This window comes from Ictidomys tridecemlineatus, chromosome 9, assembly GCF_052094955.1.
Source record: "Ictidomys tridecemlineatus isolate mIctTri1 chromosome 9, mIctTri1.hap1, whole genome shotgun sequence".
Classification (NCBI taxonomy): Eukaryota; Metazoa; Chordata; class Mammalia; order Rodentia; family Sciuridae; genus Ictidomys; species Ictidomys tridecemlineatus.
The window spans coordinates 117,524,183-117,542,677 of NC_135485.1; the positions used below are offsets into that span (position 1 = coordinate 117,524,183).

General features: G+C 37.7%; 1 protein-coding gene across 2 annotated transcripts in view; it reads left to right on the forward strand.

Annotated features, from left to right (window-relative positions):
* Positions 1-1,764: 1,764 nt before the first annotated feature.
* The window catches only part of Gask1b (golgi associated kinase 1B), a 59,852-nt gene continuing 43,121 nt past the window's right edge, over positions 1,765-18,495 (forward strand). Inside the window, exons 1-2 of one of the 2 annotated variants that reach the window (XM_005330932.5) lie at positions 1,765-1,935; positions 3,151-4,294. In XM_005330932.5, the coding sequence (XP_005330989.2) occupies positions 3,385-4,294 (910 nt within the window). In that variant the 5' untranslated portion in view covers positions 1,765-1,935; positions 3,151-3,384. Of the gene's footprint in view, positions 1,936-2,232; positions 2,469-3,150; positions 4,295-18,495 lie in introns of those variants that run through there. The other variant, XM_013361013.4, reaches the window with a different exon arrangement.

Here is an 18,495-nt window from a genome sequence, read left to right on the forward strand (position 1 = left end):
GAACATTCCTGTATTAGCACAGGAGCTTTTGAGAGACACCTCATATCCAAAGCGTAATATGGGTATACATGTATTTATATGCCTATAACAATGACTGAAGAACCTAGAAGAAATCTAAGTGTAACTAGAAAAGTCAGGTAACCTATCTGAGATTGCATCCAAGGGGACTGAAAGAGCTACTAGGGACTGGGGATTTAGCTCAGTAGCACAGCATTTGGTAATCACTTGTGAGGCCTTGGGTTCAATTCTCCAGTAAATCACACTTCAAATCAGGTTTGGGCAGCGGGAGGAGTGATAAAATTGGATGAATTCCATTCTTTTTCTCAATTCTACCAAAATACCTTGGTGTAGGGAGGGTCTTTGAGAAGTTTGATAAGGTGAGTGGATTGTGGGGGAGATAAACACTTTGCTGACTATTCCAAACGACCACTCCCTTGCCATTATCTTATTTTAATCATTACGAGAAATCCACCACGGGCTGAGTGCTATTATTCTTCTTCCCTTAAAGATACGGAGACAAAAGCTCAGACAATATAATTACATGTCCCAGGGCACCACCTATAGCAAATGAAGGGGGAAGGAGAACTTGAAGCTGGGCCTTCTCCTCTGCAGCCCATTTTCCAATCATCATATGCTTTAGCCTCCTCTGTAGGAGGAGGAGGCAATGTATTTCTTTTTTTTTCTAATAGAGACATTTCTGAGGGGATTCAATCAAATTTACCAACTCAGACAAATCTACTTGCTTTCCAGTCATTTCTCTACTTAAAAAGTTGCTTTAAAAATAGTTGGAGGAGACTTCTGCTTATCATCATCTGGCCTTTACCAAAGACTCTTTATTTTTTATCTTTTGTGGCGCTAGGAGTGGAACCAGGACCCCCACCTACTAGGTAAGTGCTTCACCACTGTACTATAACCCCAGCCCCCCCACCTTTTTAGTTATAGGTGGAAACAATGTCTTTTATATTTATGTGTTGCTGAGGATCGAACCCAGTGCCTCACGCATGCTAGGCGAGCGCTCTACCTCTGAGCCCTTTTAATTTTAAAAGATTCAGGTCATTTCTTCTAAATATGTGAAAATTATTAGCTACTTATGAGAAGCAGGTGTGCCATGGTTTCCTTTTAAGAAGTTCATATTTACTTTCTAGAAAATAATTCTGTGCTTATGGAAGTGTGTGCTTTAAGAGTTTGGGCTCATACAGAAAATGGCTCTGATACCTGCCTTCTCTTGAAGTTAGTAAAAACCTCCAGGTACTTCTAGGCTACTGTCAATATTGGAATTGTTCTTTCCCTTTTCAGTAGGAGAATTTTTAAAAAGGAAAAAGGTCTGAGTTTAAAAAAGCTGAAATAACAGTCCTGTTATAATTTGTGGTTTTTTTTTAAACCACTTTGACATTTTCTCTTTCCTTCTCTACCTATTCCAACTTCCTAGCACTTCTTCTTCTTCTTCTTTTTTTCATTGTAAAATATAGAACTTTTAAAACCTTACACCATGCTGTAATCTCTTTCCCACTTTACTTCCCAGTGTCACAACCTTTTTTTTTTTTTTTTAGTAGGGAGAAAAAAGTCCTTTGTGCCTTTTTGACTTCTGATTCCCTTTGCCATACAAGCAAATAAAATAAGCCAAAGTGAGAGCCCAAGGTCATCAGCTCCCCCGGCTTTGTACCAAGACTTGCAAACAACCTAGGCCAATCCCTAACCTGTTTTTTTTTTTTTTAAAAAGCCTCCAATCAGAGAGGCCCCATGACTGCTTTTTGTGAACTGCTGCACCATGTAACTGCTCACTATAAATGTCTCTCCCTATCTCTGCACTCTTATCTCACTGTTCTATTTCTCTCTCATTCATAGTAACCCTTTCTTAGCTTTTCTGATCTTCTAGGCCTTCTCTTCCCAGAACTGGGAGACAAGTGCTATTCTGCAAATGGCCAGGATGGTGAGGTAAGTGCTAGGTCCTGGAACCCTGGTGCTCCACTCTCCAGATACGTGGGATGGACAGAGGGGCAGTGGCATTCTTTATTTTACAAGGTATTTATTCAGCATGGGCTGCTCCACCAAACTAAACAAACACTCCAGATACTTTTTAACCTCACAAGGCTGACATTTCTGAGTCTGTTTGCAAACAGGACACTAGAGGGCTCCCAGGGGTTAAAAATAAGCGGAAAGTTGTTTGAATGAAAACTGATTCTGTACGGCATTTGTTTTTTTAGAATATAAAACTGAAGTTTATTTTTCAAATCTTCTTTACCAAATCCCTGGATGTCTGAAAAACGTCAGTAGCTAGTTTACAAGTATCCATTTTGCCTTGCCGTCGGTGATTTTTGAGGGAGTTTTAAAGCTGAGCTGAAATGTTTGAACTGTGGAACACTCTTGACCATGAAATATGTTCTACTTACATGCCTCAGCCTTTAGAAGTTCTTTGCATTAGAGTCAGGGATTACATTCTTCCTGGAGCCAAGCTTGAGTCCAGCTGTGTAAGTAAGATTGCTTACGAGTTTCTTCTTTTCTAATAATGTGAAGAGATTGTACTAGAGATTCTTTTGTTTTCTTTCAGCTGACTTTGGTGGAAAGAAAATAAATGAAAAGTAGTTGGATTTGTGTTTGGTGTGTTTGTGTGTGACTGAATAAATGTAAGTGCTCCCGTGCTGTATAGACATTTATGGCTTTATATTATAGTAACATTTAAAATAAGATAATGGAACACATTGTGAAGAAAAATCTGTATACCATTAGATTAAGATAATATGTTCCTGAGTTTGAATGTTAATACTTTGTGCTCCTGCCTAATTAGTTAATGCATGATTTTTGAAAATAATGTAGGATAGCTATAAATTTTTAAAAGCCATCTGTCTTAAGTTATTTCTGCTGTGAAAAAAGGAAAAGCCCAGGTTGGTCAAATTTTACTGCTTTGCTTCAGAATCAAATTAAAAGACTCTAGCTACAAGTCATAAATATTCTTGGATTTTTCGTGGCTTATTTTCACAGCTTTAAACTGAATATAAACCTACACATCTATTTTGCTTTCATTTTTTAAACTTTACGTATTTAGTGGTAAAATTTATGGAAGGAAAGGGTTACTTTTTTTCTTTCCTCCTGTAGAGGAACTGAAACGGTTTGAGATGTGACTCAGTTAACTCTGTTTCCATTCATTCCCAGAATCAACTCTCATTTCTCCTTGGGGAGGTTGATAGAAGTTTAAAAGGTTTGTTGTGGCGAGTGTCAAAAACATTCTCAGCTCTATCACCAAGACTTCCCTTCCACTTCAACCCACTGGAGACCACTTAGATAACCAACCGGACACGACAGCTGAATTCAGGAAACCATGCATCGTATCAGCAGGAGCCAACTGCAGACCTTAAACTCTGTTCAACATGTGGATACAGCAGAGAAATGACCTGTCCAGACAAGCCAGGGCAGCTCATAAACTGGTTCATCTGCTCCTTGTGCGTCCCGAGGGCGCGTAAACTCTGGAGCAGCCGGCGTCCCAGGACCCGGAGGAACCTTCTGCTGGGCACTGCCTGTGCCATCTACCTGGGCTTTCTGGTTAGCCAGGTGGGGCGGACCTCAATCCAGCACGGACAAGCAACCGACAAGAGGCCACCCCGCAACCGCGACTCTGCAGAGGCATCCTTTCCTGAGATCCCCTTGGATGGCACCCTGGCTCCTCCTGAGTCCCAGGGCAATGGGACCACTTTGCAGCCCAACGTGGTGTACATTACCCTACGCTCCAAGCGCAGCAAGCCTGCCAATATCCGTGGGACTGTGAAACCCAAGCGCAGGAAGAAATATGCAGTTGCATCTGGTATCCCTGGTCAGCAAGCATTGGTTGGACCGTCCTTTCAGACACAGGACGCTGCAAGGGCAGCTGATGCTGAAGTGCTTGGGTATGCTCAGGGAGGAAACCTGGCCAAGATTGGAGAACCATCCTGGAGGCTGGTGCGGGGCCCTGGAGTCCGAGTTGGGGTCTTAGACTTCCAGTTGCCCAAGGCCAGAGAGAGCAACATCAGGATCTACAGCGAGAGCGCCCCCTCGTGGCTGAGCAGAGAAGACATCCGCAGAATGCGCCTGTTGGCAGATGGTGCGGTGGCGGGCGTCCAGCCTGTGTCCTCAAGGAGTGGTGCCCGCCTGCTGGTGCTGGAGGAGAGCACAGCTGGCTCATTGCCTCGCTGTGGCTCTAGCCCCTGTGGTTTGCTCAAGCAGCCATTGGACATGAGTGAGGTGTTTGCCTTCCACCTGGATAGGATCTTGGGGCTCAACAGGACCCTGCCGTCTGTGAGCAGGAAATCAGAGTTCATCCGAGGTAACAGATTCACGTGTTTCGTTATTTGCAGCTGTTGGGGATTCGGGTTCCTTTTCCCTTTTCCCTTACTTTTTTTTTTTTTTTTTTTTTTAATGATTTCTCTCCACCCACGTTTCACATTTGGACAGCAGCAGCAGCAACAGCATGTCTTTCCATACGCTTGGCATTCATTATTTTCCCAGCCTGGGAGGATATGAGAGTTCCAGAGAAATGCTGTGCTGGACATGCAAGAGTAAGCCCACACTGTGTAATCTTTGCTCTCCATTTCCCTGCTGCACTTCCCAGTGGCTTATTAAATCTAATTAAAGCCAATGGCAATTTGCATGATGAGGAGAGGAAGCCAGGGTGGAGCGGTGGAGGTAGAGAACTTGCTGACAGTCAGGCATGTTATTATAAGATACTGTGAAAGTAGAATTTTTTTTCCCCCCTTTGGAAGTTTTTAAAAGTAAGAAGGAAATGAGTTATCTTTCTTCAGTAGACAGAATCTTTTCAAGAGGTCCAGAGCCAGACCATGTTAGTCTCAATGGCTTGATGTTTTTTTTCTCCAATGGATTTAAACACTTTTATTTAACAAATAAAGAAAAAGAAGCAAAGACATTTGATGTTGTTCAGCATGGATACTAACTAGCCACTGGTTTCTTCAAGCTTCATGATGTGGTTTATTGAGTCTGATTTACCAGATTATCTCTACCTGGGAGACAAATGTTTTGATACATTATAGGATAGTTAGCCTATTAACTACAGTTGTAGATGAAAGTATTGATCTGTGGTCATGCCACACCACATAAAGGATATTCTCTGAATGTTGAGGTTATTCCAGGATTTGAATCCAAAATACAGCAAATCAGTGGCTTGTGTTTGAATGCAGAATCACCTCAGAAGTTCTACCTGTGAATCCAGGTTGACCTAAGAGGCTGAGAAGGGCCCCAAAGAGATTGTAAACTCGAAGGATGCTCCTTTCTTCCTGTTAGCATTACCTTTAGCTTTTCAGGAAGGTTCCCAGGGAGCTTGGAATGGAACAAATTAAAGTTATTGGGGGTAGCTGAAACCAAACCACTATTCCTTTAGCTTTGGGATTATAATTTAGTTTTAGAATGGATATTTCTTGACGTACTAATGATTTGCTTACTGGCCTTCCTTACACTGCTTCATGGCTAAATGTTCAGGATTTACAGGTACATTTTGATATCTCAAGTTCATAAAGTGGTTTCCATAATTATGTCAATGTTGCTCACATCAAATATTTAATTTAATGTTGGTAAAAGCTAAATTTTGTTGAGTGCACCATTTACTATGCTCTATGCAAATTGATTCATGTAATTCATACAATCATGGATCCCTATAATTCTCATAATGATTCTATGAGGTAAGTGTTATTGTTATTCCCACTTAATTGATAAGAAAATTGAGACTTATTCAGGCAAAATAGTTGGCCTCAATTTACACACCTAGTACATGGCTTCACTGCAATTCAAACAAGGCCAACAAACTTCAGAACATAACCTCTTAACCAGTAGACTTAGGTGACTGTATAATTTGTTTATCAGAAAAAACATTTAGCATTTGGTTTTTAGGGATTGGCTAACTTCACCTAGTATTATATTCTTCAACTCCATTCATTTACCTGCAAATGCCATGATTTTATCTTATCTTTTAATGCTGAATAGTATTATATTGTGTATATATACCACATATTTTTATCCATTCATCTACTGAAGGGCATCTAGGTTGGCTCCACAGTTTAGGTGTTGTGAATTGTGCTGCTATAAACATTGATGTGGCTGTGACCCTGTAGTATGCTGTTTTAAGTCCTTTGGGTATAGACTGAGGAGAGGGATAGCTGGGTCAAATGGTGGTTCCATTCCAGTTTTCCAAGGAATCTCCATACTGCTTTCCATATTGGCTGCACCAATTTGCAGTTCCACCAGCAATATGAGGGTGCCTTTTCCTCCACATCCTCACCAACATTTATTGTTATTTGTATTCTTTATAGCTACCATTCTGATTGGAATGAGATGAAATCTTAGAATATTTTGGTTTGTATTTCTCTAATTGCTAGAGATGTTGAACATTTCTTTCATATATTTGTTGATTTTTTATTGATTTTATTTTTTAAATACACGATAGCAGAATGCATTACAATTCTTATTACACATATAGAGCACAATTTTTCATATCTTTGTATATAAAGTATGTTCATGCCAATTCATGCCTTTATACATGTACTTTGGGTTTTTTTGCATTACAATTCCTTTTATACATCTATACCACAATTTTTCATATCGCTGTTTGTATATAAAGTATGTAGACACCCAATTTGAGTCTTCATACATGAACTTTGGATAATGATGTCCATCACATTCCACCATCCTTGCTAATACCCTGTCCCCTCCCTTTGCCTCCCACCCCTCTTCTCTATCTAGAATTCATCTAATCCTCCCATCCTCCCCCTCCCTACCCCACTATGAGTCAGTCACCTTATATCAGAGAAAACATTCAGCATTTGTTTTTTTGGGATTGGCTAACTTCACTTAGAATTATCTTCTCCAGTGCCATCCATTTACCTGCAAATGCCATGATTTTATTCTCTTTTATTGCTGAGTAAAATTCCATTGTGTATATAGGCAACTTTTCTTTTATCCATTCATCTACTGAAGGGCATCTAGGTTGGCTCCACAGTTTAGGTGTTGTAAATTGTGCTGCTATAAACATTGATGTGGCTGTGTCCCTGTAGTATCCTGTTTTTAAGTCCTTTGGGTATAGTCTGAGGAGAGGGATAGCTGGGTCAAATGGTGGTTCCATTCCCAGATTTACAAGGAATCTCCATACTGCTTTCCATATTGGCTGCACCAATTTGCAGTCCCACCAGCTATATGAGTGTACCTTTTCCCCCACATCTTCTCCAACACTTATTGTTGTTTGTCTTCATAATACCTGCCATTCTGACTGGAGAGAGATGACATCTTAGAGTACTTTTGATTTGCATTTCTCTGATTGCTAGAGATAATGAGCATTTTTTCATATATTTGTTGATTGATTGTATATTCTCTTCTGAGAAATGTCTGTTCAGGTCCTTGGCCCATTTATTGATTGGATTCTTTGTTTTTTCAATGTTTAACTTTTTGAGTTCTTTATATACCCTAGAGATTTCTATCTGCTGTGTGAGGGGTAAATATTTGCTCCCAGGATGCAGGCTCTCTGTTCACCTCACAGATTGTTTCTTTTGCTGAGAAGAAACTTTTTAGTTTGATTCCATCCCATTTATTGATTCTTGGTTTTAATTCTTGCACTATAGGAGTCTTATTAAGGAAGTTGGGGCCTAATCCAACATGATGAAGATTAGGGCCTACTTTTTCTTCTATTAGACTCAGAGTCTCTGGTTTAATTCCTATGTCCTTGATCTATTTTAAGTTAAGTTTTGTGCATGGTGAGAGATAGAGGTTTAATTTCATTTTGTTGCAAATGGAGTTCCAGTTTTCCCAACACCATTTGTTGAAGATGCTATCTTTTCTCCAGTGGATGGTTTTGGCACCTTTGTCAAATATAAGATAATTTTAATTTTGTGGGTTAGTCTTTGTGTCCTTTATTCTGTACTATTGCTCTACCAGTCTGTTTCAGTGCCAATACCATGTTTTTTTGTTTTTTTGTTTTTTGTTTTTTTACTATTGTTCTGTAGTGTAGTTGAAAATCTGGTATAGTGATGCCACCTGCTTCACTCTTCCTGCTAAGGATTGTTTTAGCTATTCTGAGTGTCTTATTTTTCCAGATGAATTTCACTCTTGCTTTTACTATTTCAATGAGGAATGCCATTGGGATTTTGATTGGAATTGCATTAAATCTGTGTAGTGCTTTGGTAGTATGGTCATTTTGATAATATTAATTCTGCCTATTCAAGAGCAGAATCTTTCCATTTCTAAGGTCTTCTTTGATTTCTCTCTTTAGAGTTCTGTAGTTTTCATTGTATAGATCTTTTACCTCTTTCATTAAGTTGATTCCCAAGTATCTTATTTTGTTTTGAGGGTATTGTGAATGGGGTAGTTTTCCTCTTTGCTTCTCAGAAGATTTGTCACTGATATACAGAAATTTTGATTGATTGTATATCTTCTTCTGAGAAGTGTCTGTTCAGTTCCTTAGCCCGTTTATTGATTGGGTTATTTTCTTTTGGTGTTTATCTTTTTGAGTTCTTTATATACCCTAGAGATTAGAGCTCTGTCTGATTTGTGAGTGGTGAAAATTTGCTCCCAAAATGTAAGCTCTCTATTCACCTCATGGACTGTTTCTTTTGCTGAACAGAAGCTTTTTAGTTTGAATCCATTCCATTTATTGATTCTTGATTTTTATCTTGTGCTAAAGGAGTCTTATTAAGGAAGTCGGTGCCTAATTTGACATGATGGAGATTTGGGCCTATTTTTTCTTCTAATAGGTGCAGTGTCTCTGATTTAATTCCTAGGTCTTTGATCCATTTTGAGTTGAGTTTTGTGTATGGTGAGAGATAGGGGTTTAATTTTATTTTGTTGCATATGGATTTCCAGTTTTCCCAGCACCATTGTTGAAGAGGCTGTCTTTTCTCCAATGCATGTTTTGGTGCCTTTGCCTAATATAAGATAACTGTAATTACATGGGTTAGTTTCTGTGTCCTCTGTTCTGTACCATTAGTCTACCAGTGTATTTTGGTGACAATACCATGCTGTTTTTGTTACTATTTCTCTGTAGGATAGTTTAAGGTCTGATATTGTGATGCTACCTGCTTCACTCTTCTTGCTAAGGATTGCTTTAGCTATTCTGTGTCTCTTACTTTTCCAGATGAATTTCATGATTGATTTTTCTATTTCTACGAGGAATGTCATTGGGATTTTGATTGGAATTGCATTAAATCTGTATGGTGCTTATGGTACTATGGTCATTTTGATAATATTAAATCTGCTTATCCAAGAACAAGGGAGATCTTTCTATCTTCTAAGGTCTTCTTTAATTTCTTTATTTAGCATTCTGTATTTTTCATTGTAGAGGTTTTTGTTAGGTTGATTCCCAAGTATTTTATTGTTTTTGAGGCTATTGTAAATGGTGTACTTTTCCTTGTTTCCCTTTCAGAGTGTTGTCACTGATGATATACAGAAATGCTTTTGCTTTATGGGTGTTGATTTCATATTCTAGTTCTTTACTGAATTCATTTCTTAATCTAGAAGTTTTCTGGTGAAATTTTTCGGATCTTCTAGGTATAGAATTATATTATTGGCAAATAGTGCTAATTTGAATTCTTCTTTTCCTTGTTCGTATCCCTTTAATTTTTTGGTCTGTCTAATTGCTCTAGCCAGTGTTTCAAGAACTATGTTAAATAGAAGAGGTGAAAGAGGATATTCCTGTCTTGTTCTAGTTTTTAGAGGGCATGATTTCAATTTTTCTCCATTTAGAATGATGATGGCCTGGGGTTTAGCATTGATAGCTTTAACCATGTTGATATATGTTCCTATTATTCCTAGTTTTTCTAGTGTTTTGAACATGAACGGTGCTGTATTTTGTTGAATGCTTTCTCTGCATCTTTTGAGATGATCATATGATTCTCATCTTTAAGTCTGTTGATGTGATGAATTACATTTTTGATTTCCATATATTAAATAAACCTTGCATCCCTGGGAAGAACCCCACTTGATTATGGTGCACTATCATTTTGATATGTTTTTGTATCTGATTTGCCAGAATTTTATTGAGAATTTTTTGCATCTATGTTCATTAGAGGTATTGGTCTGAAGTTTTCATGTGTCTTTGTGTGTCTTTGTGTCTTTGCATGGTTTTGGAATCAGGGTGATACTGGCCTCATAGAATCAGTTTGGAAGTGCTCCTTTTTTTCTATTTCATGAAATAATTTGAGGAGTATTGGTATTAGTTCTTCACTAAAGGTCTTGTAGAACTCAGCTGTGTATCCATCTGGGCCAGGGCTTTTCTTGGTTGGTAGGCTTCTGATGGCATCTTCTATTTCATTGCTTGAAATTCATCTGTTTAAATTGTGTATATCATCTTAATTCAATTTGGGCAAATCATATGACTCTAGGAATTTTTTGATGTCTTCGATATTTTTATTGGAATATAAGTTTTCAAAATAATTTCTATTTATCTTCTGTATTTTTGTAGTGTCTGCTGTGATATTTCCTTTTTCATCATGTATGTTAGTAATTTGATTTTTCTCTTTCCTTCTCTTCATTAGCATGGCTAAGGCCTGTCAATTTTATTTATCTTTTTCAAAGAATCAAGTTTTTTTATCAATTTTTTCTTTTGATTCAATTTCATTGATTCAGCTCTGATTTTAATTATTTCCTGTCTTCTATTAATTTTGGTGTTGGTTTGTTTTTCTTTTTTTGGGGTTGAGATGTAATGTTAGGTAATTTATTTGTTGACTTTTTCTTCTTTTAAGGAATGAGCTCCATGCAATGAACTTTCCTCTTAGTACTGCCTTCATGTCCTAGAGATTTTGATATGTTGTATCAGTGTTCTCATTTACCTCTAAGAATTTTGTAATCTCCTCCTTGAAATATTTTGCAACTTATTGTTCATTCAGTAGAACATTATTGAGTCTCCAGGTGTTGGAGTACCTTCTATTTTTAATTTTTATTTTATCATTGATTTCTAATTTCATTCCATTATGACCTGATAGAATGCAAGGTAGTATCTCTACATTTTTATATTTTCTAAAAGTTGCTTTGTGGTATAATATATAGTCTATTTTAGAGAATGATCCATGTGCTGCTGAGAAGAAAGTGTATTCATTCATTGAAGGATAAAATATTCTATATATATCAGTTACATCTAAGTTATTGATTGTATATTGAGTTCTAGGTTGTATATTGAGTCTCTTTGTTCAGCTTTTGTTTGGATGATCTATCCATTAGTGAAAGAGATGTGTTAAAGTCACCCAGAATTATTTTCTTGTGTTCTATTTGATTCTTGAACTTGAGAAGAGTTTGTTTGATGAATGTAGATGCTCCATTGTTTGGGGAATATATATTTATAATTGTTATGTCTTGTTGGTGTATGGTTCCCTTTAGCAGTATGTAGTCTCCTTCTTTATCCCTTTTGATTAATTTTAGCTTGTAGTTTACTTTATTTGATATGAGGATGGAAACCCTTGCTTGCTTCAGCAATCCAAATAAATGCTGTGATTTTTCCCAACCTTTCACCTTCAGTCTGTGGATGTCTTTTCCAATGAGATGAATCTCTGGGAGGTAGCATTTTGTTGGGTCTTTTTTTTTTTTTTTTTTGGATCCAGTGTGCTAGTCTATGTCTTTTGATTGGTGAGTTTAGTCCATTAACATTTAGGGTCATTATTGAGACAAGATTGTATTCCCAGCCATTTTTGTTTATTTTTGGTATTTAACATGACTTGGTTTCTCCTCTGATTAGGTTTTTCTTTAGTGCAATCCCTCCCTCTGCTGATTTTCATCATTGTTTTTCATTTCCTCTTCATGGAATATTTTGCCGAGGATGTTCGATAGTGCAGACTTTCTAGTTGTAACTTCTTTTAACTTTTGTTTATAATGAAGGTTTTTATTTCTTCATCAAATCTAAAGCTTAATTTTGCTAGATTTAAGATTCTTGGTTTGCATTTATTTTCTTTCAGAGCTTGGTATATGTTGTTCCCTGATATCCTGGCTTTGAGGGTCTGAGTTGAAAAATCTGCTGAGATATGAATTGGTCTCCCCCTATACGTGATTTGATTCTTTATTGCGTCCTTTAGGATTCTAACCTTATTCTGTATGCTAGGTATTTTCATTATCATATGCCTAGGCATAGATCTGTTGTAATTTTGTACATTTGGTGTCTTGTAAGCCTCATTTGATTTCCAATTCATTTTTAATGTTTGGGAAATTTTCTGATATTATCTCATTGAAGAGATTGTGCATTCCTTTGGTTTGAAACTCGGTGCCTTCCTCTATCTCAATAACTCTTAGATTTTGTCTTTTAATGCTGTCCCATAATTCTTGGATGTTCTGTTCATAGTTTCTTACTATCTTCACTGTGTGGTCAACTTTATTTTCCAGATTGTATACTTTGTCTTCATTATCTGACATTCTTTCTTCCAAGTGATCTAGTCTGTTGGTGATGGTTTCTGTTGAGTTTTTTTTTTTATTTGGTTTATTGTTTCTCTTATTTCAAGGAATTCTGATTTTTTTCAGAGTGTGTATCTCTTTCTTGAAGTAATCTATTGCTACCTGTATTTGCTCTCTTATTTCTTTGTTGGAGTGATCAATTTTTGCCTGTATTTGTTCATTTAGGTCATTCTTTGATTCAGAGATCATTTTAATTAGGAACATTCTGAACTCCTTTTCTGACATTTCATCAACTTCACTGTCCATAGGTTCTGTTATTATAGTGTCCTTGTTTATTTTGGGCATTTTCCTCCTTTGATTTTTCATGTTGCTTATGTGTCTTCCTTTCTTGCAGTGTGTATCTGAGATATTATAGTTTCTACCCTGTAATCTTGTAGTTATCCATGCAGATTATCTGTATCACACCTCAATTCTGGGCTTCCAGACCCTGCAGGTGTCCCATGATGGATGCTACTGTAACTGAAGGTGGTGGTGGCAATAGGGGAGGTAACATGAGATAGCAGTGGAGGTGCCCCAAGATGAATGCAAGATCTTTCAGAGATGGGGTTAAAAGGGTTGGCATTACACTGGTTTTGGGATGCCTGCTCCAAGATGCAATTGCTTCTAGGCCCAGTCTGTTGTCAAAAGGTAGAGGCTATTATGTGGGAAAGTCTATGGCAATGTCTGCAGTGGCCTAAGATGGAAGTGGGTTAGGCCTAGGCTCCCAGGTTGGGGAGTGGTGATGAACCTGGACCTACCCTGGGTCTGGCTCACACACAGGTAGGCAGAGGCAGATCTGGGCTGGGCCTGAGCTCCAGCAGGTGTCTACTGGTCAGAGAAGGTGGTCCTGTGCCAGAGCCTGAGCTCCAGCAGGTGTCTGACTGTGATGGGATGGACCTGGGCTTGCCATTCATTTTTATATTATAAAATTTTCAAAGAAGAAAAGGTGAACTTTTGGATATACCTCAAGGCTAAATACACTGATATATCTTTTGAGCTTCCTGAGGACCCATTTCTTGGATAGAAATTGGGAGAATAAAGTAGTAGCTAGGAGCCTGACTCTGGACCTGGATTGCCTGGGCTTGTGTTTTCCAGCTGTATTACCTGGAAATGTCAGTTTCTCTCTTTGCCTCAGTTTCCTCAGCTTGACAAAACTGCCTACCCTGTGAGGTTTTTATTCAGCTCAGACATGGACAACACTTAGTTCTTGGCACAGAGTTAATCTTCAATAACTCTTGGTTAGGGTTGTTACTATACTAAGCACAGAAAGGACCAAGTTAATTAAATTTCTCACATAGCCTTCAAACCTCAAAGACTATTTCTTTATGTTAAAAAAAGACTGAAGCCTTTGTTTCTTGACTGCTTAATTAAGATTTTTGTTACCAATATTCCTTTTAGATTTCAGATATTTAATTCTGTGCTCTTAATTTTACAGCATCTTAGAGAATAAAAATTCAATTTGAAGAAGGGGTTTATAAATGGAGCGTTCCTCTTTCCATTCATAAAGTAATGGAAATGATGGAAATAAATCAATAAAGTCACAGTGATGTGACTGAATTTGAGTTAAATCTTCAAGATTACACGTCAAACAATATCAGACCTTCCTTAGTTTTCTTTTTGGCATCTTCTCCCATTTAGTTATTTAGAGTCATGAACTCAGGCCAGTTTCCTCAAGAACCTATGATGATTTACCTACAGTTTTAAACACTTTGCATAATATAATTCTATTCATTTAGACTGTTACTGTTAGGCAAAGTACACAAATAGACCATTTCTGGTCACTATGTAGACAATCATAGGTTCTCAGTACCTCTCTCTACCCACTTTTTCCTGGACTCTTCTTGATTTGTGTCTTTTTTTCTCCTAATTTGCATGAAAGTATGATTTTTTTTTCCAGAGCCCTCCTACTTTTCTCTTAGTCCAAGCTTAGCTTTTTTTTTTTTTTTGAGCCTCTCTGTCCACCCAAACAGGAGATCGATCTTATCTATCACCTATTTGTGGCTCATTCTGTATCATCATATTGCATAATACACATTTTTTATCATATTTGCTTGTTTAGTCATCTTTTCCTTGCCACTAGTCTCCAAGTACGGAGATATTACCTGTATTCTTTATTGTTGTAATTCTGGATCCTCATGGAGAATCTGGTACATAGTAGGTGAGATAGATATATGGGTTTTTTGGGGGGAGAGGTTACCAGGGTTTGAACTCAGGGACACTCAACCAGAGCCACACACTAGCCCTGGCTTTGAACTTGCAATCTTTCTGTCTCAGCCTCCCTAACTTCTGGGATTACAGGCATGTGCCACCATGACCGGTTCAATAAATATTTCAAAGAAATGCAGAAATGGATTCCATCTCCCAATACTCAGAACAAGTACTATCATTTTTAGTCTGAAATCCAGACTGGGATTTCTCCTAGAGTACCCATGAAAATCATTCAACATTGTGGAGGTAATTACAAATGTCCTTGGCTGCCTCCTTATAATGCTATGGTCTGTTGGCATTGTACTGTAGTATAATTTGATAATGGGCTTTCTGTAGGAGGAACAGTAGGATTTAATTTAGTATATATTTATTTGATGATCTGGCTTGATGTTAAAGTATATCTTTTAATATCAGGGAGAACAGGGAGCCAGCAAATTCTATAAGTGATATGGACTACATGTTGTTTCTGTTCTTTGGCTTTTAATGTTTAGAGAAAATCAATTCATGACCATTACAAAAAAGGTAGCTGATCTAAATTGCAAAATGAACATTAACTGTTTGAGATACCTCAGTTTATCTTTCTAAAATCTTATGCAGTAGACATGTAAAATCGTGTCATTTAGAGATAAGAGAATGGCAAGCAGACTGCTCACATTCACACAATGAGTTCAAATTCTTGAGTCCATCAAACACTTATTTTCTAACTTCCAAGTCTTTCCTCTTTTTTTTTTTTTTAAAATCAATTTGCTTCTCACAACACATCTTTTAAGGGGCCATGGAGTGTGTCTTCTTTCTCCATGATCACAGCCTGTTTGTATATCTGATTATTAATATAGTGATCCAGGTAACTAACAATGATGCACAGACACAGGATATGGGCACCTCTCTTCTCAAGGAGACAACAACCTTGGTCATAACTGAGAGCTACTGAATGCTATGATGTACAGGCACCGTTCTGTTCTAAGATCTTTGTTTCTATTATCTTGTTAAATCTTCATAAAATTCTGGAAGGTGTACCTAGGTATCCGAGAGCCTGGAGGCTCTATGACAGGCATTTTGTGGAAATAGAAATTGAGGCCTGGAAGAATTAGGCACCTTGCTCAAGATCTTACAAATTGCCTGCATATTAAAGGGATATATGTGATATAAATAGAAATATGGGAGAGAATCAAATGCTACCATCTGAGTGTCTGGTTTGACCTCTGCTTCTCAGGTTAAACTTTTCTCCATTGACTCAATCTAAAGACCAAGAATCAGATGCTTCTCTACTTATCTTGGGTTATGACTTGATAAGTTTTGGAAGTCGAAAATGCACTTAATGTACCTAATGTTTTAGTCAGCTTTTTTTTTTTTTTTTGTTCTGTCACCAAAAGACCTGACAAAAGCAACTTTAGAGGAGGAAAAGTTTTTTGGCGGGTCTCATGGTTTTAGAAGTCTTAGTCCATAGATGGTCAACTCCATTCCTGGGGGCCTGAGGTAAGGCAGAATGTCATGGAGGAAGGGTGTGGCAGAGGAAAGCAGCTAGGATCATGGCACTAGGAAGCAGAGAGAGCTCCTCTCACCATAGACAAAATGTATATTCCAAAGGCACACCCTAAGGGGCCCACCTCCTCCAGTCATCTCCTACCTGTGTGCAGTTACCACCCAGTTAATCCCTATTAACAGATTATTTCACTGATTGGGTTAAGACTTTCATAACCTAATCATTTCACTGATAAACTTTCTTTCATTGTCTCATACATGAGCTTTTGGGGGACATCTTATATCTAAACCATAACACCTAACTTACTGAATAGTGTAGCTTAGCCTATCTGATCTTAAAAATGATCAGGCAGCTAGCACATGAGCCTAGAAGGGCAAAATCATCTAACACAAAGCCTGTTTTATAATACAGGCTTAGGTACACACAGAGAGGGGCATTTTGTGTGCATTATGGGATATGGAAATCAACACACAGTATGCAGAAATGCTGGCAATGCAGAACACTGTGGAGTATCTGCTGTCTGTCCTGGTGATTGTGTGGCAGAATGGGGTGCATTGCCACTGCCCAGAATCACAGCGGAATATACATGATGTATCATCATCCCAGGGAAAGATCAACATTCAAAATTTAAAGCACACTTTCTACTGAAATTTGTAAGCTGGATCATGGTAAGCTGGGAACTGTCAGTATGCAGTCCATCTTCAGGTTTTTTTTCTTAATTGATAAAACTTATATAGGTGATCCAGTTATCACAGTGTCTCTAGCTAAGGTTAGTCTGGGGCAAGTAATTGGTTTTATGATGATGAATTCTAGATGATCTTCTGAATATACAAATAGACATTTGAAATTGGTGGTCTAACTAGGTTCATACTATGTACCAGATCATTTTCTAACAGGTGTTACACCAAAGATATCCTGGAAAAGAAATGTATACTTGGGGAAGGACAAGGTTGTAATTAGGTAGGGAGTGACAGCAGTGTACCACAGTACAAAAGCCAGCAATTATCACTGGTGCAGATTCTCAAGCTCTGTGTATCTGTAAGGCACATGCAATACTGAAATAAAGCATCAAGTGTCCTTTGTTTAAAAACAATTCCATATTTTTTTGCAATTGGATTCAGTTGTGAATCTATAAAGAATATAATGTTATGCATCAGATAGTGACTATACTATATTTGATATCTTTTGTCTATTATGCTCTAATAAATCTGTATAGCAGACGTTACTATTATTTTAAATTACTGGAATGCTAAGGCTCAACAAAACCATGAAAATATCCCCATAACCTAGCTAATGAGCAGAGGAATGGCAATTTGTATTCTACTCTTTCATACACTAATGTCTCAACCTGTTGCTTCTATTAGCCCACACCATTTCTCAAATATAATGTGGTGTAATTATGGGATACTGACCAAAATGGCCACATTTTAGCATGGTGGATTTTGATTTTACCAGTATGCCAAGATTTCTTTTCAATTTCTTTTTTCAACTCAACAATATAACTTTGCTAATTTTCTTACTCAAGGGACTCTGAACACTGCTACAAGTAATTTTTTTTTAATGCAAGCCAGTGCTCCAAGACTTAACAGATTTCTTTGTTTTACCATAAACAACCATATGTATGCAAATGTGACTGAATATATCAGTTTGTTTTCTGCCTTTCTGTACTTGTACGAGTCTCAAATCATTGCAAAAGCCACCAGACATTGTGTGGTGCTGATACATTTGGATAATCTTTTTGAACAAAATAGATGAAAGTATTTGTTTAGGAGAAGACAAAGCAGACTATGTCCATGTAAAAGTCAAGAGCATGAGAAAAGAAAATCAAGTACCCTTCTGTGATCTTTGATTTAGTATCTTTGCCAAAGCTTCCTTTATCGTTTTCATAGTCACAGTAATGTGAATGAATCTCGGGGGACACCATTTGGGTAGCATTTAAGCATTGGTACTATTTTTCATGCCCAGCATGGAAGATGCATTATGTATGCTTTTATTTTTAGGAGACTGCTTTATAGCCACAGAACTGTCATACTGAATTAAGGTAGCCTAGTTCCAGGAATTCTGTGTGGCAGGCTGCTTTGATGACAAACTACAGGCACCCCACAAACTTCCATTTAAATTCATTGTAGATCCCAAGTCGCTCACTGTTTTCCAACTTGCATTGCCTCTTCTTATTATAGAGTAGGAAAAAGACACTGTGTATTTTTCACCGTTTTTTCAAGTCCATTTGAGCAGCATTGTGAATTCTGGATGGAGCAGTTGCTAAGGCCAAGGGATGGGATGGCAGCTTGGCAGTTTATAGTTTCTGTCTTTCAGGTAAGGAGAGAGTCCAAAAGGGAGCAGGGAGTTTTGAGAATAACTCAGATGCCCCTACTACTTAGAAACATGCTGGCTTCCAAATCTTAGAAATCTTTGACGCATCTGCAAAC